The sequence below is a fragment of the Trachurus japonicus genome, chromosome 16 (genome assembly GCF_045865225.1).
Source record: "Trachurus japonicus isolate A0001 chromosome 16, Traja_1.0".
NCBI classification, from domain to species: Eukaryota; Metazoa; Chordata; class Actinopteri; order Carangiformes; family Carangidae; genus Trachurus; species Trachurus japonicus.
This window is the reverse complement of record NC_140922.1, coordinates 25,995,190-26,021,756: the sequence shown is the minus strand read 5'-3', so window position 1 is coordinate 26,021,756 and position 26,567 is coordinate 25,995,190. Positions and strand designations below refer to the sequence as shown.

At 42.4% G+C, this 26,567-nt stretch overlaps 1 protein-coding gene across 25 annotated transcripts in view; it reads right to left on the bottom strand.

The window, feature by feature from the left end:
- Nucleotides 1–26,567, bottom strand: part of rims2a (regulating synaptic membrane exocytosis 2a) — a 141,303-nt gene that overhangs the window by 112,827 nt on the left and 1,909 nt on the right. For 24 of the 25 annotated variants that reach the window (XM_085802826.1, XM_085802828.1, XM_085802833.1 and 21 more), the window contains exons 3-4: nt 3,463–3,495; nt 2,423–2,515 (exon numbers count right to left, since the gene is read on the bottom strand). The exons of the other annotated variant lie outside the window; for it this stretch is intronic. In XM_085802826.1, the coding sequence (XP_085658952.1) occupies nt 2,423–2,515; nt 3,463–3,495 (126 nt within the window). The remainder of the gene's footprint in view (nt 1–2,422; nt 2,516–3,462; nt 3,496–26,567) is intronic. 25 annotated transcript variants of the gene reach the window in all.

The following is a 26,567-nucleotide window of genomic DNA, read 5'->3' as shown; positions in this document are numbered from 1 at the left end:
AATCTCTGCTTACACTCACAGGTTTACAGAGACATGCGCTCAATTCTGGGTGAGGACATGGGCTAAGGGCCACTGCTCTGTTGACGGACAAGGTCACTGAAAAGAGCTGTTAAAGATAACCAATGATTACCTCTGCCTTCCACTGTATCGGGTCACCTCTTTGTAACGCTCGCTCACCTCTTGGGGGGCCACATAGAGGTTATAAAAACAGGTTTTTTACAAAATGAGACTTTAGTCTGTGTTAACTGTGACTCGACTCTAAGAGCCAGATATCAGGGGGGAAAGAATGAACAGAGTAAGAAGATTAAAGAATTAACGTTAATGGGAGCCTTCAAAGGTTAAGATTAAATGTATGTAGACTTATTTAAATGGAGCAAATGGTTTAACAAGTGGAGCATGAAGACGAAAACAAAGAATGATTGTGGAGTGAGAGTAACTCAAGTGGCGGCAGGCAGCTGGTACACAGCGCCCATTTCCAAAAGGGTTTACTTATTCGGTCAAACACGGTCAAATGTAGGTGACAGTGCTGACGAGTAATCATACGCTGCTCATTGTCCCGTCCCATGCTAGCGTATCGGAGCTCTCTTACCTCTGGGCCGGGGCAGAGCAGCTACACACAGCCCGTAACACGAGCCGCCCTCTTGGACATATGACAGCGAGGCTCAACTACAAGCTGTCTACAAGAGTCTGGATTCTACTTCTGCCACAAACTGAGCTCAATGTTTACCCCTCTGTCGCCCCTAATATATCACATTTGCACAATTTACCTGGCCTATATACTGTATATTTGTGTAGCCTATTTGTAGCATTCACTATAAGGGATGGTACAATCTTTAATTGATCCAGTCTGAAAGAATTTCAAGTCATAAAATTTAACCAGTCATAACATATGTTACAAAGTCCTCAGCTCTTGACTCAAAGCTAATGGGACATTATTGATTTATTGGCTATTTGGCAAGAAAAGAACTCCGCAACAAGCTGACAAACCCACTGCCACAACATATCACCTTACCAATGGAGGTAGGTACAGCTAACACATTAACAAACAATTGTCTGTTTACACATCTGGCTGATAAAGAACTACATTCCCATTGTTTCTGAAATGGGAGCACCTGGCCACCTGACAAATCTTTAATCCAATATTCATGCTCTTTTCAGCACTGGTTTGGTCTTGTCCAACTGTGTGCTAGCTCCTCTACTATTTTCTGAAGCTAGTAGCTAGCTTTGTCTAGCTGCAGATTGGTGCTAAGGTAAGCATGTAGCCTGTAGTGGGGTTGTCACAGATGTTTATGCTGCTTTAGCTTATGTTTAACTACACACTATTTTGTGGGCTGTAAATCAGACAGAATTTATCTGAAATAGGCTAAACACACAACACAAGTCACAACAGTATATATTAGCTACTTTGCTATGTATTTTGGGGAAAATAGAATTTACCTCAAGCTGCAAACTTCTACTCCCTCCAGCATGTGGCCTCTAACGACCTTCACCTGCCTCTGTTCACGCATTTTGATTTACAGCTGAAGAGCACAGGTGCAGCTAATAACATTAACGAGGGCCCAGCTCCAATTAGTGACAGGTCAGAATGTCAAAACAGATGTCGACTTGTCCAAAGTCAAATAACATTCATGATGGCTGCAATACACTTGTATTGATCATAATGTTTTACACATGGGGATGTGAATTAATACGATTTCATCGATAACAATGGTGTTATATATCCTATTACCAATTCCTCTTCCTGTATTTAAAAAAACCCACACAGTTACACTTGACTTGACTTCCTACAGACTATGACTGAAACTTTATAATATTTTAGTTTAACATCAAGCTGCTTTCCTTTTAGAAATGTTCAAATTATATTATATTATAATGTTATAGTTATAATACTATTTATAATGTTTCCTAGATGAATAAATTATGGTTTGTATTTACTAAAACTTGCATAAATAATATATATTAATATTTTGAAGTCAATATTCAATCAATAATCAATATCAATCCAATTTGCATTATTTCTGAGTTGTGACAAAGCTTTCACAGAGAGACCAAAAAGTCGTTGTTTCAAGACAACATACACCATATAATGTCTGGACTGGTTCTCACAGGTCCCTGCTGCTTGTTTTAATTTGGTGCACTGGAAGAATATATAAACAAACTGTACAACAATGCCCATTTTCCACTGTTCTCTTGTGTATATTGGTACTTGTTCCACCCCAGAGAGCATTACGTCATTTATAAAAGTGCAGTCACTCCCACACCATCACTCTCTCATATGCCTCAACAAACATCCTGCAGAAATTGTATGATGTATTCTAATATCCACTGGGGTCAAACAGACTGTGTGCCCAGCTGCTGGGGTCACCACTGCATGTTTGTGCCTGCTGGGAGGAGATCAGAAGGGGTCTGTACTATTACTTACGCGTCTGGCTCTGGCTCCTTGTCATTTTGGGACTTTTGCTGGGGCTGAAGAACGTTATTTACCAGCTCAGTGATCCCACTAAAGGGAAACCACCTGTTCAAATAAGCAAAGTGTGACTGAAACAGCGCAATGAGTCATCATGGGAGAAAACAATCTGTCCTGAAAAGGTTTTTTTTTCTTTTCTTTTCTTTTTTAGGAAGCAGATCAGTTTCTAAGAGGTGAACAATAGCGGGGACATTCACTACAACCAGCGCAGAGAGGAAAAAAGGCCAGGACATGGGCAGAGCGGCGATTGGTGGAACATTAACAACCAGACACAGCGTCAGAAATACAGTGAGAAAGACAGAAGAAGAGAGGAAGATGATACAGACAGCCTTACAGTAGAGGGTAGGAGAGAAGAAGCAGGAAAGCTCTACAGCCAATGGAAATGAGAGCTGCATCAAATGCTCAGCCGAGGGTAAACAGGAGTGTCATTTATTCCAGCTTGGTGGTGCAGAAGGGGTCAGGTTGTCAGACTGGTTAGCCCTGCAGGTAGATTTAGTCAAAATGCAGCTAAGGTTCAGTAGAGCAGGATAGGTGCATATAGTCCACACTTGTGGTTGGATTACGAGGCTGCACAAGCCAATCAGAGTGCAGATGACACACTGGATGAGAATGGGCAGCCAAGTTAGAGACCAGGGACAAGGGCAATGTTTTTTTTTTTGGGGGGGGGGGGTGCCTAGCTATAACGAAGCTGGTTGAAAGGAAAAGCTGCTGTCATTGATGTCACGGAAGTCGGCTGTTTAGAGTCCGGCAGAAAAATTCAACAGTCAGCAGATGAATGCTGCTCATCCTGAAAAATAATATATGCGATAATATAATGCAAATAAAATGTGGCTGTGCAGTTGATGAGCTACCACAGCAGCTTTCCATGACATTAGTGACACTTCTTTCATTTTTCCTCCGAGACAAAGAGGAGAAAGCCACATGAAGCACACAGCACCGACTGACAGGAAGAAGTGTCAAAGCCTAGAGCACTCTGGGTAATGCAGTTTACTTACTGTGCCGGCTGAGGCTTTGGTTCTTCTTTGATCCTAAAACATAAAAAAAATAAAAAAAGTGTGCACAGCTCAGTGCATACAGAACACAAAGAGATGAGAAAAACAATCTGACACAGACACCAACACAACAGATGATACTACAGATGAGTTTGACAGAAATCATACTTAAAGTAAAACATGGATATTATTGATGTTATAGGTGATTATCTGATGAAGGTGACAAGTGCAATGATGATAATAAACAACATGAAAAAAATGAACTTTCAGAGTGACTTTAAATAACAAAGTTTGATTTGAACCAACTTAAACTTAGAAATGACCGCTTCATGTGAGTAACACCCTCTCATCTGCCCTATAGCACGGACAAATGTCATTTTTAACCTGCTGCAACAATAGAGTGCATCATCCACCGCCCTGCTGAAAGCTGTTGTTTTTTTCAGCGCCACAAGAGAAATCCATAATCGATTGCAGCCCCCGACTATGAGCCCACAAGTTCGCAGAGACATAAAAGAAGAACATCTACGCAGGTTCAGAGGAACCAGCCAGCAGAGTGATATCTGAGTGCTGCCTCGAAACACACACCAAGCTGCATCAGACGGTGAGGATGGAAGCAGCGGCTGAGTCAGCAATACGCCTGATTAGATTCCACAATGACTGATATCATAGCCAATAATTTAGCTAGTTGTGATGAAGCAACGTAAGTGAAAAAAAAACTAATGCACGTGTGAGGCTTCACTTATGTCTTAACATTCAAAATATGTTTCAGTCATATTACCAACATCAGATAGCATTATATAACATTTAGATTTCAAATGTTATAAATATGTTTTGTGTACAGTAGCATGGAACTGAGTCATTTTGTTATAATTTTAGTAGTATGTTAGTATCACATTTATTCAAGAGGGTATATTTGTAGGTTTTCTTCAGGGTGGATTGGAGTCACTGTGGGACAGTGTCAAGACAGGCCAGCGTTAGCTGATTAGCATGCTAACATGAGGGGAGGAAACAAAGAGACAGGAAATAAAGTTTGATACTGAACTCTGTACATTTCTTCTACACTGGTAAGTAAACAGCTGTTGCTAAAGCAGAATTTACAAATAGATCCCTCTGAGCTCTGAGACATTTTTGGATTTTCAACATTTTGCCATTTCAACTTTCCAAAAATGAAATTGTGCCTATTTGTAGGGATGCCCCAAAGATACAAAACAAGTTACAAACGCCATCTATTCTACACAGTCACTTCACTTGGATCTTGGTCTTTACACATTTATCATGTGGATCATGTTCCATCAACAACTGAGGAAGCAAAGCCAGTCTCTAAACGCACACACATATACCGTACACACACACAGCAACCAGCACATGACTGTCTAGCGTCCGTCTACCATCTCACACTGCGGCTGCTGCTTCAGCTGTTCTCTCCTGATTTCAGACTGAAGTTCACTTTAAACAAAACTGCAATAAGCTGCAGCTGAAAAATCACACATCGGAACTTCAGACACCTCTTATGAGTCCACAGTCAGCTTTTTATAGCTGTGTGAAAATGAACGTGTTAATTGAATTTTCTCTGTTTCTGTATGAGACTTGATACTTTTTTCAAGTGTTGCAACTAGTGTTTTTTAATTATTATCTCATATGCAGAATGTCCGTCGCAACTTCCTAAAGCCCAAGGTGACATTGTCATATTGTCAATTCAGCTCAGCTAACAGTCCAAAAACCTATAGATATTCAATTGGCAATAACATAAATCATATTGAGGCAGCTAATCTTCACATCTGAGAAGCTAAAAGCACAAAACTTCAGTAAAAGTTATTGTACTCCAGAACAGAAAAGCCTTTAAAACAGCAGTCTATGGTGATCCTAAAATTCTCCACTTATCCAGTACAGTGGATAACAGGTGTCCAATAGAGAAGAATGAATTTACATTTTCTTTTGGGGTATGCATTGAAAACAATATTCCACCAGGTAAAAATACTAACATAAAATCCAACACACAGACTAATCCCACTGTGCACACTAAGTGGCTGCCATTCAACTCCCAAACAAACAAGTGCTGAGGCTAAAACAGCTTCTGGTGCACAAACGAAGCCTCCCAACGGTCGACTTTAGCTCGACGCAGAGCCGCAAATCTGTCTGTCTGATCTGTGTCAGATGGGTGAGAGAACACACGAGAGAAGATATAGTCCTGTGTACCCATCAGTCTCGCTGCTCTGTTTTCCGATGAGCCAGTCCATATTTATCCTCTCGCTGTGTTCTCCCGATGACCTGCAGCGCCGTTCTTTATTGATCCCATCAGCCCCGTCTCTGTGGTCGCATTACAAGCCTCATATTTATCTGATGGAGCCTGCTGCCTGCTGCCTGCTGCCTGCCTGGACGGCTGCCGGACAGAGTGCGTGTGTGTGTGTGTAAGTATCCGTCTGTATCCATGTGTGTACTGTACTCATACGTGTGCATATGTGAGTGAGTGTCTGTGTGTGTGCGTACTGCGTAGTGTATTATTTGACATGGGGCAGTAAAATGAGTGAGTGTAAAATGTCACGAGTGACGTACTCAGCCTCCTGGCTGCTGAGGAGGCCTGCAGGGCAGATAGTGTCTCTGTTTTCCATCTCTTTCACCTGTTCTCTACTTCCCACCAGCCCCACACACAAAGTAAACACGCACACACATACAAAAATAGTTATTAGGAATCCATTTGTGCAGAGCATCCCTGTGTCTCGGTGTATGACTCTGTACTTTTTCTGTGAGACTGGCAGTTTTAAGTCTTTGCCACATGCTGCTGTTATTTTTGGTCTCCGATGTTATTTTCTTCCACATGCTCTGACTCACTGTCTTTTTTTGGAAGAAGCAGAGCGGTCTGACAGAGACTGATACTACACTGCTCTCTAGTGGACAGATGTGCTGCATAAACTTTTAAGAACAGGATTCTTGAAGTTTTATGAGAGGGGGAATATAACTTCTGCCATTTTGATTTAAGTCTACAGTGAATTTTGACATTAACACATTGAAAAAAGAGATAAGGAAAAGAAAATACATTAAAAACTGGACTGGTATTCCTCAAATTAACTAAACCTACATATCATGATGCCAAAATACATGGCATCTATTAAACAACAAGTCACCTTTGTTGCTAATTCATATGAGAGGGAGATCCTTATAAAAAGCACCTTGATGTAGCTCGTCTTGTGCAGGAAGCAGGATCATTACACAGCAGGCTGTCCTGTCACAAGAACCTGGACTTTTTCTAGTAAGATCCCAGTAATTAAACTAATCTAAGCCCACTGAAGATATCTTTGCCGCTAAGAGGGAAAGGAGGGAGGATTTAAGATGCCTTAAACGTGCCTTCCTCTAAACTGTGCAATCTCTCTCTTGCACCGATAAGCTGCTGCTCTTTTTGTCACAGTCGTGTTAAGATAAATACACTGATGTGGCAGCTGGACAACGAGCCCTGAATCATCACATTCCCCCGTAACTAGAACAAGGTTGGCAACATGTCACATGCACCACAGCAATGTCCGGCAACAGCTAAAGTAAGTGTGTCTTAACGTCTTGTGATGGGCAGCAGAAACAAAAACCTACTGAAGGCACACATGGCAAAAACAAAAGTCATTAACGCTATAGACCCAAATATTCAGACCCAGACGGTCACATCAGCCGATGAATAACACAAGCTTTAAAGGGATAGTTCAACAATTTGGCAAATTTGCCCATTGCCATAATCCCTATAGTTTTAGGAGTAGGTTTGTTACCTTTGTCGGTGCAAGCTATTTTTAGAACAGTAGAGCAGAGCTGCGAGCTGCTCAGAGCTACGCTACGGAGGCTAATGGGATTTCTTGGTTTCCCTCATCAAACACACAATCCAACAACTCTCGTGGACAAGTTGTGACCTGCACATTCACCACGCTATGAGATAATAACAGAACGTTACGAGACGGAGTGGTTTTCAAGGTAAAACATCTGATGCACGGCTCCGCTGGGGACAGTTTTTTGGCAAGCAGTCTCTGCATTTGCCTCGAAAACAACTCCACGACATGTACACCAGAGCGTTTTGGAGTTGTTGTATTTGATGAGTTTGATGAGGGAAACCAAGAAATCCCATTAGCCTCCATAGCATAGCTCTGAGCAGCTCACGGCTCTGCTCCGCCGTTCTAAAAATTGCTTGCACCTACAATTAAAGGTAACAAACCTACTCCTAAAACTATAGGGATTATGGCAATTGGCCAATTTGCCAAAATGTTGAACTATCCCTTTAAAATAAATGTCTTTGTGCAATTGAAACTTTGAGAAACATCTTAAATCTTCCAATTGAACATACATGGATTACATGGAGGTTTACAACCATTTAAATTACTGCAAAAGTCACACACAGGATGCACATGGATTACTGTAAATGCCTCAACACATATGTAAATGAACAAGTCCAAGGAGTGGGACAACTCCAAGTCCTGAAACCTGATTCACCACAGTTGCCTGTCGTGATCTGCCGACAGACAAAGGGGACGACTGAGACTTAAATACACAAGGCTGGCAGGGGTAATTGAACACAGGTGGAACACATTAGGGCGGGGCAGGCAATTAGCACGGAGGGAAACACAGGACAAAGACAGGAAGAAAACTGACATGAGACACACAGGGGAAGTGTTTTCAAAATAAAGCAGGAAATACATCATCAAAACAGTCAAACATATTGCAGTTTGAGTTTTTCAGCATAATTTAATTTAGCGCATTGTTTCAGTTTAGTCGTCCACAACTTAACAGCTTTGGTCACTGACTGAGAATAAAGGCTTAACCACTTACTCTACTGCCATTATATACATGTCCATTTGCTCGACTCTCAGCTGCAAATCTGAATATTTACAACACCATTGTGGCCTTAGCTCGAAATAAACACACAGTGCTTATGTTCATCAAAATGACGGAACATCACGTCATCCCCTGTCTCAGTTTGGCTGACTGCTGCATGTGTTTTGAGCAGTTTTTGTACAGATGGAAGTAATAAGGAATGGATATGGACAGCCTCGTCGTTTAAAACTATTGTCAGAAAAAGACATTTAGGTGCCAGCACCAGAAAATGATGAAGATTGCTGAGCTTAGATCAACAACAAGAACAACAACAATCTACTTCTGTTCATTTTGGCCACTGATAGTGGACCAACACACAGTATGCTCTGTCACACTGCACTGTGCTGTGCTTCCACACATGCCACCCAAGGCACAATTTCTTTCCAATTACACAAACCCCGTGCCCATCGTGTACCGGACCTGCCCAGTCAGTCTTGTCTATGAGTAAACTGCTGTTTAGGACCTTTATATTTTCTTCTCTAAAAGTGACTGGATGTTGGTGGAACAGCCCACAACAGAAAGGATACTTTCCTCAGGGACAGCGTGACTTTTCACTGATTACCAACCAACAGAAGAAACAAGCCTGAACGTGGCTCTTAGCTCAGCAGCCTAATATCCCTCCAAACATGAATGCAAGCTTCCAGGAAGCTGCATCAGTGTGCTGCAAAGACGCCTCCATTGTCTGTCTACACCTATGCGCATCAGTGAGTTTGATGTTAAGGTGGTTTGTTAACATTATCTTTATTTTAAAACCCACTGAAATGATCAAAGTAATTAAAAATATATATTTCTTGCAAAGTACAAACCAGAATGACCAAAAGTGCAGCTTGATGGAGACACTTCAATCAAAAGCTACAGACAGTGCTTCCTCTTAATGGTTTTAGAGCACACCTAACAGTTTTTAAACCGATAGTGAGAAGTAGCCTTGTGTTGGCATCAACACTGGAGTCATAGACATCTGTCATAGACAATCTCATGGCAAAGCAGTGACCCTGCAGGCCCTCTGAGTCTACTACAGACTGAGTGATAATTGGATCATAAGGGAGTAATCTGGCTCAGTGGGTAAATACCAACTACATACATCATTAACACCATCCCAGCCGGTCAGTACTGCCAGGAGATGAGGTTAATGTCTGTCTGAAATCACTCAGAGACCAACAGGGAAAAGTCTCACTTGGAGGCTGTGGCACTGTGGAACAGTATAATACAAATCTTATATTCATGCAGCGTACATTAGATGATGGCACCTTATATAAGAAAGGATTTCTTAATGTCACCTGGAATGGAGTCGTGGTAAAAGGCTTTAGTAACCTACTTTGGTATATGGGACTGTAGCACTGAGTCAGATCAGATTTGTTTTTACTTGGACCTGAGTTTGTGTTCTCTCTTTCTCTTTCTCCTTCACTCTCTCTCTCTCACTCTGTGTGCCTGTGCCTTTGTGACTATGTGCAACCTGCCCCTCCCCTCTCTGCTTGTCCCACTGATAAAAGTATTGGTTTCTGGTGTTTTTAGTGATGTCTGACTCCCTCTGCGTTGCTACAGTCAGTAGTATAAAATATAGAGGTGTCACTCAGACCACAGATACCTCATCATAAGAAATACATACACAACACTGACAGTTAAAGGGATAATTCAACATTTTGGCAAATTGGCCCATTGCCATAATCCCTATAGTCTTAGCAGTAGGTTCGTTACCTTTAATTGTCGGTGCAAGCTATTTTTAGAACGGCGGAGCAGAGCTGCAAGCTGCTCAGAGCAACGCTACGGAGGCTCATGGGATTTCTTGGTTTCCCTCATCAAACTCATCAAATACACAATCCAACAACTCCAAAACGCTCTCGTGAACAAGTTGTGACCTGCACATTCACAACGCTATAAGATAATACCAGAATGATACGAGACAGAGTTGTTTTAGAGGCAAATGCAGAGACTGCTTGCCGAAAAACTGCCCTCGACGTGAACGCGCATCAGCGGTTTTGCATGAATTTACCTCTAAAACAACTCTGTCTCGTAACGTTCCATTATTATCTCATAGCGTGGTGAATATGCAGGTCACAACTTGTCCACCAGAGCGTTTTGGAGTTGTTGGATTGTGTATTTGATGAGTTTGATGAGGGAAACCAAGAAATCCCATGAGCCTCCGTAGCGTTGCTCTGAGCAGCTTGCAGCTCTGCTCCGCCGTTCTAAAAATAGCTTGCACCGACAATTAAAGGTAACGAAACTACTCCAAGACTATAGGGATTATGGCAATGGGCCAATTTGCCAAAATGTTGAACTATCCCTTTAAGTTACCAAGAGGATGTAGGAATATTTGACGCATGTGTTTTCTGTAGGCTGATATCAGTCAAATCAGGCTGCATATGATCAAACCAAACCAAACCAAGCTAATATAGTGTATACAACAAGTAGTAAACTCCTATTGTGTAAGAATGTTGGATTACTGTAAAATCCAGGCTTGTTATATCACCCTCAAAAAGCCTGATGTGTTATTTTGCTCCAGTCAGCCACATAAGGAAAATCTACATACACAGTGTATGACCGTGTCAGCAACATCCCAGCAGGATATATAAAACAGAAATCCCCATTGTCCCACCTCTACTGTACACTACCTGCAAATCTCCAGGAAAATGTATGCACTAAAAATAGCAGCTTATTTAAAGACAGACGATTAGGTCCTGTGACACCTGTTCATTCTACCTCTTCAATAAATGCCGGGAGAAGTGCTACTTAACGCTTTCTCTCCACCTAAGACAGGATTAGGGGTAGGGGATGGAGCGGTGATAACTTCCTCTGGCAGTTTGCGCTGGCACGGCGTTGATAGTCGGGGCAGGAGGGACGGCGACGGGGCAAGCGCCTCGGTGTGGAAGGGTTGGCCAGCCACCACAGCTGGGCCTTAGAAAGCACAGATAGGATTGAATCCGCGGGGCACACTCATCAGAATAGGCAATCTAACAGCACACAAGCCAGACCTCCTGACCAAGGACTAATATTCAGATTGTCAAACAGGAGTTGGCAACAGCAGATTTCTCTGAGCAACGGGGAAGTGGCTAATCTGCTGCCAAATATAACTAAAATCCATCTGTTTCCTTAGATTACCTGCCAGGATTCAATTGAGCTGCTCCATATCTCCCCTCCTGAGAGATTTCCAAGTGGCAAAGAGTCAGCTAATCACCCAGCAGCCCACACATTCACAAGTGTATTTCCATGCAAAAGCTCACAGGAAGCATATGCACAGTACTCATTCTATTGCAGCCAGTTTATATACAGTAAAACACATATCAACGGTACGAGCAAAACGCTGTGTTTGTATTCTGTGCTATGTGCTATTTTTTTTTTTTTTTTGGGTTGTTGTTGCTGGGGTAATGGTGTGAGCACAAACATGTCTTTATTTGTACATGAATTCTGGCCGCTTCTCCTGTCATCCCACTTTATTCAACCTGACACAGATACATTTTATTCTGGCTGTGATCAGCATTTTCTTGGCAGCTGACATTGTCCCATGCCTAACGTCACAACTCCTCCCATACACGGCTGAACAGCTCCACTGGGACTACTCTAGAAACTCAGCCCTAACCCCCGACCACCGTTAGGTCACCGCCCTCTGCATTAGCCCAATCTCCGGCTCCCAATAGCCAGACAGTGGCTGCTGCTGCTGAATGCAGCTCAATGTCCTCCTCTAACCTTACACTATACGGGACGAGCCACAAACAACTCCTCAAGCATCCAATTCTGTCCTGTCTCGCTACTGCCATATTATTTCCAGCCTCATAGTCAGCGAAAATCCAGTTTCAGCCTTTCCTCTAGGTTTCCCTTGTGAAGGACTATCCCGTTGTCTTGGGTTTAATCTTTAGGCTTGGGCAAAAAAATTGTAGTGAAGTCAAGTCACAGTTTATTTTTGGTATTTCAGATTTCGGATAATGCTTGTATGTTTCAAACGTCTTGTGTTATGTCTTGTACTCAAATGTTTTGTGTTTTTTCTCGGCTATATTGTAAATGAGATTGCTCAATATATTTCCGAGTTTAAATAATAATAGTAATAATAATAATAATTTGTAAAGCACATTTAAAACAACCTCAGTCAACCAAAGTGCTGTACAGTTGTAAAAATGCAATATAGTTAATCATAAACACTATAATAAATAAAAGGTAGGGGTAGTGGCATGATGATAATGATGAAATTCCAGCTCTCTGTCACTCACCAAACAGAGCCATCCTCAAACACATAAAAAACCATGATCATGTTGTTGTCCCGGCTGGGAGGAATAGGTGGGCTGTACTGAAACTGCAGTCAGCTGTCTGTCTAACTCGGGCTATAATAATAGCCTGGCCATGGCTAACAATAGAGAGGTAATAGATACTCTTGCCTATTGTCGGCCCGGCCTGCTCTACTCCTTCCTGTCCCAATTCATCACCACAGCACGTCACTATTAGCTCGCTTAACTAAACTGAATACAGAGTACACAGGCGGACAAGCACGGGGGCAATCTGATATCGCCTCGCCGCATACAGGTTACACCCATCACGTTGCAAAAATATTGCCGTAGATGCCATATGATGTTACACACCCTGGAATCGTATCTGTTACCTCTCTGCGAAAGTATACATTGCAAACATGATGGGACATAACCATCATGAGGGCTTTGTGGCACAAAGACTGGCACATTCAGTCAGATAAACAGATGTGCGACGTGACCGCAGCACTGTACGACTGAAATTAACTTGAACCCGCTGGCTCCCAACATCTGTCCGATGGCGCGAAGATAAGTTTGACTTGTTTGGCTGCTGTGAAATCCCAAATCAAAGGATTCCCTTCGCATTAGCTGCTTCCCCGCACAGATTTAAACCCAACTAGCCAACCGAGCGTCCAAGCAGCCGCCCACTCGAGGTTAAGGCGACCAGCTGCCCCTCCTCCTCCTCCTCCTCGTCCTCCTCCTCCTCACAACGGCCTGATGTAAACGCCAGCATTTTCTTCCATTAGATTCTAGTACAAATACTTCTATTCATATTTCACACGAGGAGGATTTCTATGTATCCGTGCAGCACCCCTCCACCACCACCACCACCAGCAGCAGCAGCCCCCTCCTCCTCGTTCCACTACTACACATCCAGGCCATCTCGGTATCACCATGGCGATGGCAGCAGTATCTCAGTGGGACGAGTGATATTAAGGGATTAGCGGGAGATCCTCCATCAGACTTCGGTCGAGGAGCATGATCCAGGGATCACAACATCGACTCTCTACTGTCTCCCTCCTGATCAGTGTCAGATGATGGGGATGAAAAACAGGCCTCTCTCTCTCTCTCTCTCTCTCTCTGCTGTTATTTTTCACGGTAGCTCCTGTTGTTGCACGCTAGACTACACAAACCGTGCAACCGTGAACACATATGCACACATATACAGACAACTGAATCTCTGGAATAATGCATTTAAAGCTCGCACAAAGCCACCGTCAGCCGTAGGCAGAGTGAGCAGTGGTCTATATGCTGTACAGTATGTCCTAGTGTAGGTTACATGGTAGTGCCTGTGTGTGGTGTTCAAACGCTGGACTTATATAAGGGCCACGGCTGCATTAGTGACGTCATGAAAACAGCTACTCTTTATCCTTCCCCTTTTATATGTCAGTCGGCTGCTGCTGTAATCTACCTACAGTAGCAACTACTGTACATGTAAAGCACCATGATGCTACTGAACAACTGACCCCTTGATCCCTGCTAGACCTCCAACAATAACAGCCAGTTAAACGGCTGCGTTAGGGGTATTATGATGGCACAAGAGAGCAGATAAGTTGACAGTGAAATGTATTCATTCATTCGTAATGGCAAATTCTAAATGTATTCTCTAAATAAAACAAAAAAAAAACTCCTTATGAACTTATTTCATAAACAAACGTAAAGTTTTCCACCATTATTACTGCAATCCATCATTAGATTACACGCTGGCTGTCCACTGTCTGACTGTGAGGTGTGTGTGTGTGTGTGTGTGTGTGTGTGTGCGTGTACTACGTCTGTATGTGTGGCAGATGAAAACAGGGCGGCTGCATTTGTTTATAGAAAGCGCAGGATGGTTTGAGTTTTTGACCACACAAAAGCGTATTAGAAGGACCGGCTGGGCAGCACACACGTGTCTGAGTCACCGGCTTGCACCTGCTCCGACCAGCTGAGTCTTGAATGAGCAGAACATGGACAGACACACAAACATGCACACACACACGCACACACACACGGAAGGAGAGATTAGTGTGCCCTGTGTAAACTACTGCTAGTAAATATATGAGCACACACACACACACAGCAAAGCATCTGGGCTGAGGACTATAACAAGTCTTTTTTTATCCCTCACTTATACACTTACATCACTTATAATACTGTTTTGTTTTGTTTTTCATTCATAGAAAGAAGTCAGACTTAATGTTTTAGGCCCAAATCTAGTAAAGAGACTTTTTATTCTCACCACAGTCTGTCTGTGCTGTTGTGTCTCTTGTCAAAGATCTGCTACATCTGCTACATAAAACTAGCTCATTTGGGGTCTTATTAATGTGGTCTGTATGAAATGTATGAGCTTGCATTTGGAGTGTGTGTCTAACTTTAGCTAACTTTACTAGATTTGTTCTAAAAACATAAAATAAAAAAAAGTTACAGTTGATCCTTTGTGAAGCACTAATTGTCTCACCAACTAAATCCACCTCTGCCATTTTTCAATCCAGAGGGGAAAGAGAACAGACAAATGGGCAGATTAATAATTTCATTCATAATTTCATGTTTGATGAAACTGACAAATACTGTTAATTGTTTTCTTGATGACAGCCACCACTCTTGTGTCTGTACACGTAGTTAGCAAGCGTTAGCCAAAAGAAGCAGGGAGAAATTAGCTAGCCTAAGTTAAAAGCAGTATTATATTTTATTTATTTATTTTTACATTAGCGCACATGCACAGTTAAAAAGGAGGTAGAAATAGAGTTTCAAAGCTTCTTCTTTTTTAAAAAAAAACTTTGGACAGAACCATGCAATCTGTTGGCTTTAGATTCAAATTTGCCATTGATGTGTGTGAGGATATGTTCTCACAAAAGCAAATAAAAGCAGACATCATCATTCAGCCCTCTTATATTACATCACTGCAACAGGGTTATGTTATGTTATGTTATGTTATGTTATGTTATGTTATGTTATGTTATGTTATGTTATGTTATGTTATGTTATGTTATGTTATGTTATGTTATGTTATGTTATGTTATGGCCAGTATTGGGAACGTTACTTTTAAAAAGTAATTAGTTATAGTTACTAATTACTTCTCCCAAAAAATAACCGAGTTAGTAACTCCACTACTTCACTATAATAGTAACTAGTTACCAGGGAAAGTAACTATTGCGTTACTTTTTCTTTTCTTTTTTTAAGTTTAAATATGTCGAAGAATTTGGATTTTTTTTCTCTCATTTTTAAATTGTATTTTGTTTTCATATATTTCACTGATCGCAATTATGGCATGCGATTGTGTGTTTTATTGAAAGCGAGGCTGGTGTGCGTATGAAAATAGGTTACAGTGGGTTTTTTAAGTGCTGTGGCTGCCTACAAGCAACAGTGGAGACCTATTCAAGATTTGCGTTTGGGCAACAATAACAGGCGAAACATCGAAATTAATTTATTCATGGCCACATTAAGTGAAATTATTAACTTTACCGATTATCCATCTGATTATCTGTCCTGCTGCGAGCGCACAACTTCTCAGGGTATCCGCGGATCCTTAAAAAGTCTTAAATTCATGTATCTAAAATTAAGGCCTTAAAAAGTATTAAATTTATTAGAAAATTCTAAGATGGTCTTAAATATATAATTACACAGCATCATAAAATATGTATGCACTTAAACTTTTATATGAAATAACAGGGTATCTTGTCTTAAAAAGTCTAAAATTTGAAAATCAAAATTTTAGGCCTTAAAATGTCTTAAATTTGTTGAATTATTGTGTTCAAGTCTTAAATAATTTTAGACAGGTCTTAAATTTTCTTATGCCCACCATGGGCGAGCATTTCACTCGCATTTGCCCCTAAAAAAAAATACATGTGTGAGCGGGAAAATCACAAAAAAGAAAGAGCACAACCTGCGATTGGTCAAAAACTACAAATCCCACAATTCTCTGGCCTCAACAATAACAGTAGTTAGTGTAAGTAAGGGAGAGTGGAGCTGTCGGTGAAAAGAGGAAACAACGCCACGTCTGGTCCTGTTCTATGTTGTTCGTTCACACCGTAACCGTTTATTCGTTACGTCCACGGTGTAAAAGGCCTTTTTTTTTTTGCGACGCAATACACGCGATTTTTTTCCGGTGACGGGACCATCGCGTCTTCGTCTATTTCATCGAGGAACGCTTTTTTTTCGCTCGAGTTTTGACGCGCGACCAAACGCGAGATACGCGCTTTTGTCGCTCGTTTTGACTCGTGACCATTTTGTGTGAATTTGCGTATTCACGAGCCCGCCCATTTTCACTACAACAACAACAACATTTCTGCTCTCATCAACCATGGTTGAGGTCACAACCATGACCCTGCAGCAGTGATTAAGAGTGTATACCTACAGTATGACCTCCTGACCATAGACTGTAAAAAGAATGGACGTAGCACCCGTGACGTCACCCATTGGTTTGGGGGAGTCTGTTTTGTGCCGCTACTACGGGGGTTTGAACCGCGCCATGTTGGATTCTACTTTCCATATTTGGAGCGGTGCGGCCGTTGGCCGGCCGAGAGCCCGCCCACTGGCCTCGTAGCAGCGGTCTATGGACCTGTCACTCAACGGTTCTGCGCCCTAATTGGCCAGAACTTTAAACCTAATAACAGTAAAACTTGTCACTCCTATAAATTCTGTAATATTCGCCTATCCAAGGCGTACCCAAAGTAAATTGAATGCTGTTCTTGAACTGTTTGGAGAATATGGATGGGCTTGGTCTCTTTTGAAAGGTATCACTCTGAAGTTTTTCCCCAAACTGAAATAATCACTATAAGTGCTACTATCATTGAGTAATCTAAGTGGGAGCACACTGAATTAGAATGTTTTTATTCTCGCCTGAATTTTTTTGTTGCAATCAGATGCCTGAAGATGAGTGTAGCTGAGAATTTTAGCTGGAAAACACAATGGGACTACAGCATGAAGCCTTACCTGGCCCCAGTTCAAATTTGATAACAATCCTGCTAAAAATGAGTATTTTACACATGTTTTTCTAAGTGTATATCTAGGCGTTTTCCTAAAGTTGCCATTGACAAACAATACATGCGCCAAAGTGCAGCTTTTGCAAAGTTACGCATGAAAATGGCGGTGCTGCCTTTTCCCAGGGACCGTGAATGCAGCACATCGTTCGTTTCGTAATTTCATTGGCTATTCAATGCTACAGTTGTCATCGGGATCCGTTTCTATTGGCTGAAGCCATTCAGCGCTGTCGGAGGGGATGTTCCTCATGAGACACAGCCACTCATTCGCTATTGCAGGCGGCAGCCGGAGAGAGGGAGCTTGTGATTGGTCGAGTGAGCTGTCAATCGAAAGGTCAGAGCGCAGCGCCATTTTGTAAAGTGAAATAAACATTGTTTTCATGTAAACGCCGGACTTATGAGGAGAAATAAACGGATTTACTGGATATACAATGCGTAATTTCATAAGATGCAGCAGCGGGATGAGGTTATCTACCGGTACAACCGTGTGTTTTGGACTAAATACTTTACTGGATTGGATTTACTGGACTTTTCTGAATGTAACGACACCAAGTTTGTGGGGAAACCCTGTGATCCTGAGCCTGCCCTGACACAAATCGTGAGTTATATCGGCTTTTTACGAACTTTGTTAGCATGTTTATAGTCTGATTCGAGTGTTGCTGTGATGATTATATTTAGGAATGGTCGGCATATCTTTAATCACAAGAGTTTTAGCTTTCCAACGATATGTGGCATGACTATTTCAAGTGACTGGTGACATCCACTATGACACCTCCCTGATTAAAACCCCCCCGACGGCCCGCCGGCGGGCCGTCGGAATGGCAACAGGTTAAAAAAAATTCACCCCCCTCAGAGTGTGTGCGGGGGTAGAAACTGTGTACAAACTGAACACTGCCTCTGATTGGCTTGGCATGAAACCTTACTCTGCCTCAACCAATCATCATCACTTATGCGGTTGTCTCGTCCCTCCCCCCTCCCCTCACTAAAGGAGAGAAGGAAAAAAAAAACACAGTTTGCAGCTTCTGTGGCTGAGATGAGCCAAGTCGGAGGACAACGGCTTCACTGAGTATTGTAATAACGCGCCTCATTTAATTGTCGGTAACGGTAACGGCGTGGTAACGGTGGAAATAGTAATTAGTTAGATTACTCGTTACTGAAAAAAATAACGCCGTTAGTAACGCCGTTTATTTTAACGCCGTTATTCCCATCACTGGTTATGGCCAACAGGTGTGTAACTTGAATCATAAACCTGGGATAATACACGGCACTACAAACTGAAACCATAAATAGGCAACAGAGCTATGAAAATCATTTTCCAATGAGGCCTCTTTTCATCAAATGATTAAAATCAAACCGTTTCTTTACAAGCACACACAAAATTTTAAGACCGACTTTAATCACTCGCAGTGCACTTTCATGAGCTTTGCCAATTAAATTGAAATTGAATTTACTGTGTCTTTATGTGGAGGTCTTCTGTCTTATTCCTGGTCGGAGCTACAGTCCTGTACTGTAAGCTTCTTTGTCTTGCTGCCTGGCTTTTTCCTGGACGCCTAAATGACCACAGGCTTTGCTGCCTGTTTAGATGCCTGGCTGCTTGCCGGCCACTGCAGAAAGCTGAATGTCTCCACTATTAATAGTCCAACGAACAGCATGAGGGTTCTCACTCTTTGAGCGCAATCAGCTTGAGATGACCCAGTGCCACGTTTCACCTTTAGTAAACCGGGCCATTCAGCAGCCTCCGTCGCAACTGTCTCTCACTTTCCCTGTCCAGGTATCTCTCTGTGTTTTCTCTCACTTGCCCACATTACATCTGCAGTGTTTCACTGGTAAACATCACTATGAGCAGATACAAAGCTCTTTAGACAAAAAAAACAAACATGTAAAACAAGAAATGTGGGTTAAAAGACTTCACCTGTACATAGTGGAGAGGTGGCTCCTCTCTGACCTTTCAGTGTTCACCCATTATAAAAACAAACACTGCAGTAAAGTCACAGCAGAGAGAAAAGAAACCACGACTACATTGACACAGCACCTGTCCCACACACTTCCCTTACCAGTTAGAAAAATCAGTTAACCATATATTCCCACAGTTTTGCTCTCTCAATTAGCGTCTGTAGTGTAAAACCCATCATGGTGTTGTTGTGTATTCAAATATATATGGTCACACTGCCCTCCAGGGTTTTGAGAAAATACATTTAACAACAATGCTGCCAGCTATTCTGCAGCCGGCCCATATGTTCCAAGGAAGCGCTGGGCTTCCCGTACAGGGTCAGATGCTGTATATCTTCCTCTGCATTGACTCTACTCAGGGTGAATGGGGACGGGGGATGGGTAATAAAAGTGATAAAGTGGCCCCTTCTTGGTGCCTTTCATTGTCATGATTCTACTCTCTTTGCTCTAGTTAGCTGGGGCTTCCCTCTTCATTTTCTATTTATTTATTTATCTCTTCATCTCCTCTGTTTTTTTTAACAGTTTGTTAAAGTACTTCTTTTCGGGGGGGGGTTAAGCTCTGTCTGAATTTCTCTTGCATTGTATTGTTTCTCAGTCAGGCTACTCTTGCACCAAATGCTAGGAGGCTTATGTAATAACAGGCCAGATGTGCTGGTTGTAGCTCTGGAGGTTCAGTTTTCACTCAGTCAGGATCACTAGTTGCAGTCAAGTATTTTTGAAATTCATTCACTAATTCTTTGGAAAGTGATGCACTACACTACATCATTTGAGTCCATACATTTTCACATGTAAACTGTGGTAAACACAAAGCGTACTGGTCCTGGGGTGTGACCGTAGTATTATATTAGGTATGAGCTTATGGTTTTACCACTTAAAAACTGTCAATAATCCAAATCTTACAGGCTTCACAGCTTGAGGCAATGTTAACTAGTTAGATAATTGGAGTCAAAAGTTTTTGTTGTGTGCTCTGCTTCAACATTGTTTTATAAATGTTTATAAATTCACAACATCCCTTGTAGCAGTTACCACAAAATCTTTAACATTTCCCACTGTCAGGTTTCACCAAGGGCATTCCAAATTGCACAGCCAGGGGCAGGAAAATCCCTTCAAACTTTGCTTAGGGGATAAGAGCCAGGAGCAGAATAAAACCTGTGCTGACGAATGCAGATGTTATTTAGAACAAAGCCCTGAAAGACAATAGAGCCCGACGCTGTGCTGTGCCACACAGGAGAATAGCAGGCTATGGGAGATGGCAGGCTGATTGCTCTGTCAATGGGGACTAAGGCTGTCATATCAGCAACCAGACCTGATAGCATCTCAGACGTCACAGTCTCTCCTCTCATTTTCTCTCTGATGTTCTCTTCTCCTTTCCTGTCCTCCCTTCTCCTCTCGCCCCCTCGTCCCCTTTCATTTCCTCTCTTCTCTCCTATGTTAGCCCGTCCTACACTTTCCTCTCTCACCCTGCCCTCTGTTCTCCTTTCCTATCTCCTCATAGATTATACTCAAGTGTCCTCTCCTTTCGTTTCTCCGCCCCAAACCTTGTAAGTGAGTCCGACCACAAAACAAGTTCATAATTCCTGCATTTTTCTGCAACATCACATCCTATGAAAAGAGCAAAACCCACAAGTTTTGCTGTAGCAAAAGTTTTTTTCAGTACATTATCATCCAAAAAGCCCATACCATCGCACTGGGTAACATGTTGCAGATCCACATACAGCCCATGTGTGCTGTTTTAAGCTAATAAACATTTTTACAGTAAACAGAAGCTCATAAGTGAAAAAAGATGCTTGTGGTGACAAATCCACAGATAATTATCATCAACTTTACAGTTTACCTCAGCTCAGAGGAGTGCTTTAGTGTCTTTTAAGCTCAATGATTTGGTTTTCTGGCTCGCAATGCAGCTGTTTTGGCTCAGTCTCACAACTCTCATCAGCCACAGAGAGCAGCACCAGTGATGGACTGAGTTCGCTACTGTGTGGTGGAAACACTGAAGCACTTAGCAACTAAAGTATATTCATAAAGCAAAATATATATACGGATCAAAGCAGATAAAATATTAGTGCATGCATTATATTACATTTAAATTCACCAGCTGCCTCAGAGTATGCAAGTCAGGAAGTAATAAACTGAAGTCACTTTGCTGCTTTTGATTTGTTCACAACAATAATAATATGGAAGAATATCTATCTTATCTATTAAAGGAAATATAAACACTGTGATCATGAGGGTGAGGAAAATCCGTATCCTATAATCAAACGGTTTGGCCAACTGATAAAACCCGCTGAAATGCAAACGTAGAGAGAACAGGAGCACATGCAAGTGAAGTGCAGGGCTGGAGGCAATTTCACAGATACAGTAAGTTAATGGCTGAAAAAAAAGAGCAGCAGAGGACCTTGACACAAATGCAACTTCACTTCCACAACAGTACAGCTTATGAAAAACTTGTAAATATTTTATACATTATTGTATCATTTTTGATGATGGCAACTGCGTTCCAACTAGATTTCCTGTCCAGCTAAGCCAAACTACTTGACAGCATGCCAACCTTCCATAACCAAAACACATTGTTACTTTAATTAGCATGATGATGTATTCATCTGGCGTGCGTTCTGCTTTATAGAGTCAAGACAGCATCCACTCTTCCTCCTCCCTCTCTCTCTCTCTCTCTCTCCCTTAGGGAAAGTGATGGGGGATGGGAGACTCTACAACGCTCATGACAGAATCTGCTCTTTGCATGGGAAGGGGAGCAAGCATGGGTGAGTGAGCTAAGGGAACAAGAAAAAGGCAGGAGGAGAGAGAGAGTGTGTGTGTGTGTGTGTGTGTGTGTGTGTGTGTGTGTGTGTATACTGTATATTGTCCAGTGGGAAGATTCTGAGCATTACCTCGCCTCATTTCACAACCATAGGTCCCCCGCCCCTCCCTCAGATTTTCTATTCAAATTTGCTTTATTGGCCTGAACATAACTTAGCACAGTAGCAGGTTTGAAATGTAGGTATAATCATTTCAACTGTCTGAGGGAAAATACACTATATTACTCTCAGACACGTGCTACACACACACACAACACTAAACAATGTACTTAAGGACGTGTTGTCTGACAGGTACAATCACATTAAGAAGAAAAGACTGGTTCAGATGCTTTCTAATATTACACTGCTTACAGTATAATAATATTTAATATTTGTTCAGTATTTAAAACAATGATTTCCCTTATTTGTTCACACTACAATGTACCAGGAAGTGTTGCTGTGCCTCTAGCTCATGTTTGTAGAGCTGACAAAGTGTGTTTTCCCTGGGTTGCCAGGTTTGTCTGTGTCCACAAGTTTCAGCGGTTGGGTTGTGTTGTCTTGAGTTTGTGTGTGTTTGGTTAATGTTTATCTAAGTTTCCGGTTTCTGGTGCCCAGATAATCTTCCACTCACAACTGTGTGTTTGGCACTAAATAATAATCAAGACTTAGTTATTATTATTATTATTATTATATGATTATTATTATGAGGAATATCAGCAGTTTAAAGCTCAGCAACATGTGTGTGCAGCTCACCAACACTGCACAACTCTCTTATAGGGGCAGAGAGTCCACAGCCTCCTGGGACACGGGGAGGGGGGGGGCTTCTCTGTGTCTCTGACCCCAGCTGGTACACTGAGCTCTCTAGCACTATCAGATAAATGACCAGGGTGGGGGTCGGAGGTAGGGGGTGGGGGGTGAGGTGTGTGAGTGTGCATGTGCGCTGTGGGGTGGGATGGAGGGAGTAACAGAAAAAGGAAATGGGATGTGATCAATCAAAGCTAATTCTAGGTCAATGCTCTTCATGCTGAACACACACACTAACCCCCCCATACCTCTCGCCACAGCCACTTCATATACTAACCAGGAACATGATACATTTTTTCCCACCCAATTTATTACAGAGACAACACACAGACAATGGAGCAGTAAAGGTGAACACCTCAGAAGATGCAAGTTGATTTGACATTTTGATCTCTGAAATTTTAAAGTGTCACTAAATTACATTCATTATAAAATGCTCAGATCAAATAATGAATATATTGTCTAGTTATTCTCATTCATCACTAGTGTACAGTGTGGTATAGTACTATATGTTATATGTAGGACTATATTACAGTTACAGCATAACAGCATCTACAAGACTTATATTCACATATTGAAAACAAGGCTTGGTAAAATAGGTAAAGTTAAAGAGGTGTTCCGCCAGTTTTACATATATAGATTACGTGTTTCTGATGCAGTGAAAGTGGTGTCATACTTCTGTAGCTCTGGACGATGTTTACAAAAGTGAGTCACCGGGGTGACGTCGGTTGGTCTGCTCCTAGAGACTACAAGCTGGTGTTTAACAGGAAATTGGTGTTTAACAGGAAGCTGGTGACAAACTGGGGATGGGATTGTAGGTTATTGTGGGATATGGTGTTTTTAGAGTTTGACCTATATTATGAATGTAAAGTCAGGTCACGTCAGCCTCTACCTTGGTCTTTTTTTTTCCTTTTTTTTTACGACATCATGTGGCTAACCCCGTTTACAGTCATCAATTCATACTATCATCAACATCCTGCCCTGATGCTATTACACTTAGCGCCTCAGAGCCGTGGAATCACTGCACCTCAGTGGAAGTCCCCCACACGAGGCAGTCAGTGTAATTAGCACTGTCAAATAGGTCCACGAGTGAATGACACAGTCTGCATATCTACTGTCAGAGGCAAGAGGAAGGACAGGAGATATTTACTGGGACATTATTTAAGCTATCATTATTATCATAATCTCATCAGGGTCACAGTTTAACCATCTTTTATGTTCAGCTACCAGGTAGCCCACTGCTATTTGGGGCATGAGAAATAAATAAAAAAACGACACAGGACAGAAATGTGAATGAATGAGGAAGTCAGAGTCAGGGTGGAGAACATCACTACCCCCAACCTGACCCTCCTACACGCTCCCCTTTCTAGCCACCAAGCAAAAACCAGCAAGTGGCCCTGGAGGACCAGAGGAGCAGGGGAGAAAGGAGAAGTAGAGCCCCAGGCGTTCTGTGGGTCACCCCATCGCAGGCAGCTGATGCTTGCCTGTAGGATACACAGTGTCTGGATGGGAGGAGGTAGGGGGGGTTGGGGTCCCGTAGCCATCATTGCTGTACTGCTATACTGCTCAGGGACTCACTGACGCATGGAAAGGCCTGTTTTAGTGTGTGGAAAACGTTACGATTGTGAACAAAACACACTTGTAAGGCTGCGGCTTTGAGGAGCTTTCTAGGAGCTACATCTAAGAATGAGCGCCGCCTTACGGACTTCAAGAAATCGACTTTTCGTCGGTGCGGCACATTTTCCACACGCACACACACACACACACACATACAGAGGGCCTGCTAAGAATGAGCAGCCTAAGAGAGAGAGAGAGTAGCTAATTACATGCGAGTCAGCGGCGCTGGATTTCCATCCACGCTCTCTGTAGCACCTCCAGTGAGATGACAGCAAGTTGGCAAGCCCTGCAGCTGGAGGCTTCTCTCTCTCTCTCTTCTCCATCCCTCCATCCTCCCCAGGATTCCCTCTGTTAGATTACACACTTCGATGTTCAAACTGCCACTTTCCCCCCAAAAAACAGCCATCCAAGCCGCTGTGGGATTGGACCGTGACAGCGCAGATGCACAGCCTATATATATAGGGTTGGGTGTTGCAGTGTGGGTGTTTGTTTCCGACACCGCTGGAGATGCTACGAAACATCCAATGACAAGTTAATCCGCTGCAGTTGTACCTATGCCAGGGCTGAGCAAATTAATGCTGCTTCAGGATATGTTATGCTTGTGTGATTCATAGGTAAAGAAAGTGGGGATTTACTGTTTTGATGACTCATGATGAGTCACCTTGTATGTATAGACGGAGCGCATTAAAACCAAACCCCGTATGGTTTTGCGGTATGAAAAACCTGGAAGAAAACTTTACTATTAGACCATAAAGGGGTCGGGAGGCGTGATCAGAACGTCAAAACAAACAGCCAGCCCTGAATATGATCGCCACATCTTGTATCAGATGTTATGTATATAGCCCTGCAGGTGGGATAAAACCCCAGGTTACCAGTGCGTGAAGGAGACAGGCCTTACTGGAAACATAATTCCCATGCCGATGAGGATGCCAGTGATCCACACAAAGGCCCTCTTTGACCTCGACACATCTTGAATGTGTTCATCTTATGCGGCCTGCAATCAGAGTTACTTAACATTATGATGAGACAGTCATGTCAGTCATGTCCCTCATGAAGAACAGGATCTTCTGCCCATGCTCAGTCATGACAAGGCTTTGACATCACAGTGAGACTAAGAGTGACTAAAACTGACAATCCCCTTTACCTCAGAGAAAGAGAAATAGGAAGGAAAAAAAAACACTCAGCTATTGGGGAGAATAAGGCGGTGGGAGTGGGGGGCAGTGAAAGGGAAGGGAAGGGAAAGGAAAGGAAGGGGAAGGGAATGGAAGGCGGAAAAGGCCTGGATGAATCACACAGCACGCACCGCAGCGGCTGAGGTAGCTGTGTCTTGGAGTACATGAGTCATGTTTATCATGCAGCAGCATAGGGATTGCACAACCCTCCCTCCATTAGGAATGCTGCCTTAGTGCAAACATTTACCTGATGATGGAAAACAACGGCTCTAATGCCTCTAAAAAGCTCCCAGTGATAGTGGCACACACACACACACACACACATCTTACACTAAAGCCACCACACTAACTACTAGCACATGGTGGGAAGCTGCATGCGGCGCTAAGGAAACCAGCAGCAGTAGCTAGATCTCTTGCAGAAATCTGGATGTAATGACTGTATCACCTACCTATGATGGCACCTAATATTTATGTAAAACAGTCAAAACACAGTGTCTCCTCCTGGCTTGTGAGGTGGAGTATGCAAACATGTACAACCCTTTCATTGAAGGAGGAAAACTACAAGAAAAATCAACAGGACTGGAACATTTAAGGCCACACCGCTATGAAATCTCTCACTCCTCCCAAACCTGTCTTCCATGAAGAAGGTCAAACTAGGATTTCTGAACTTACACTACATCCTCTCAGTTTGTGTGTGTGTGTGTTTTATTTATTTATTTTTTATAACCACAGCAAGTCCACAGGGT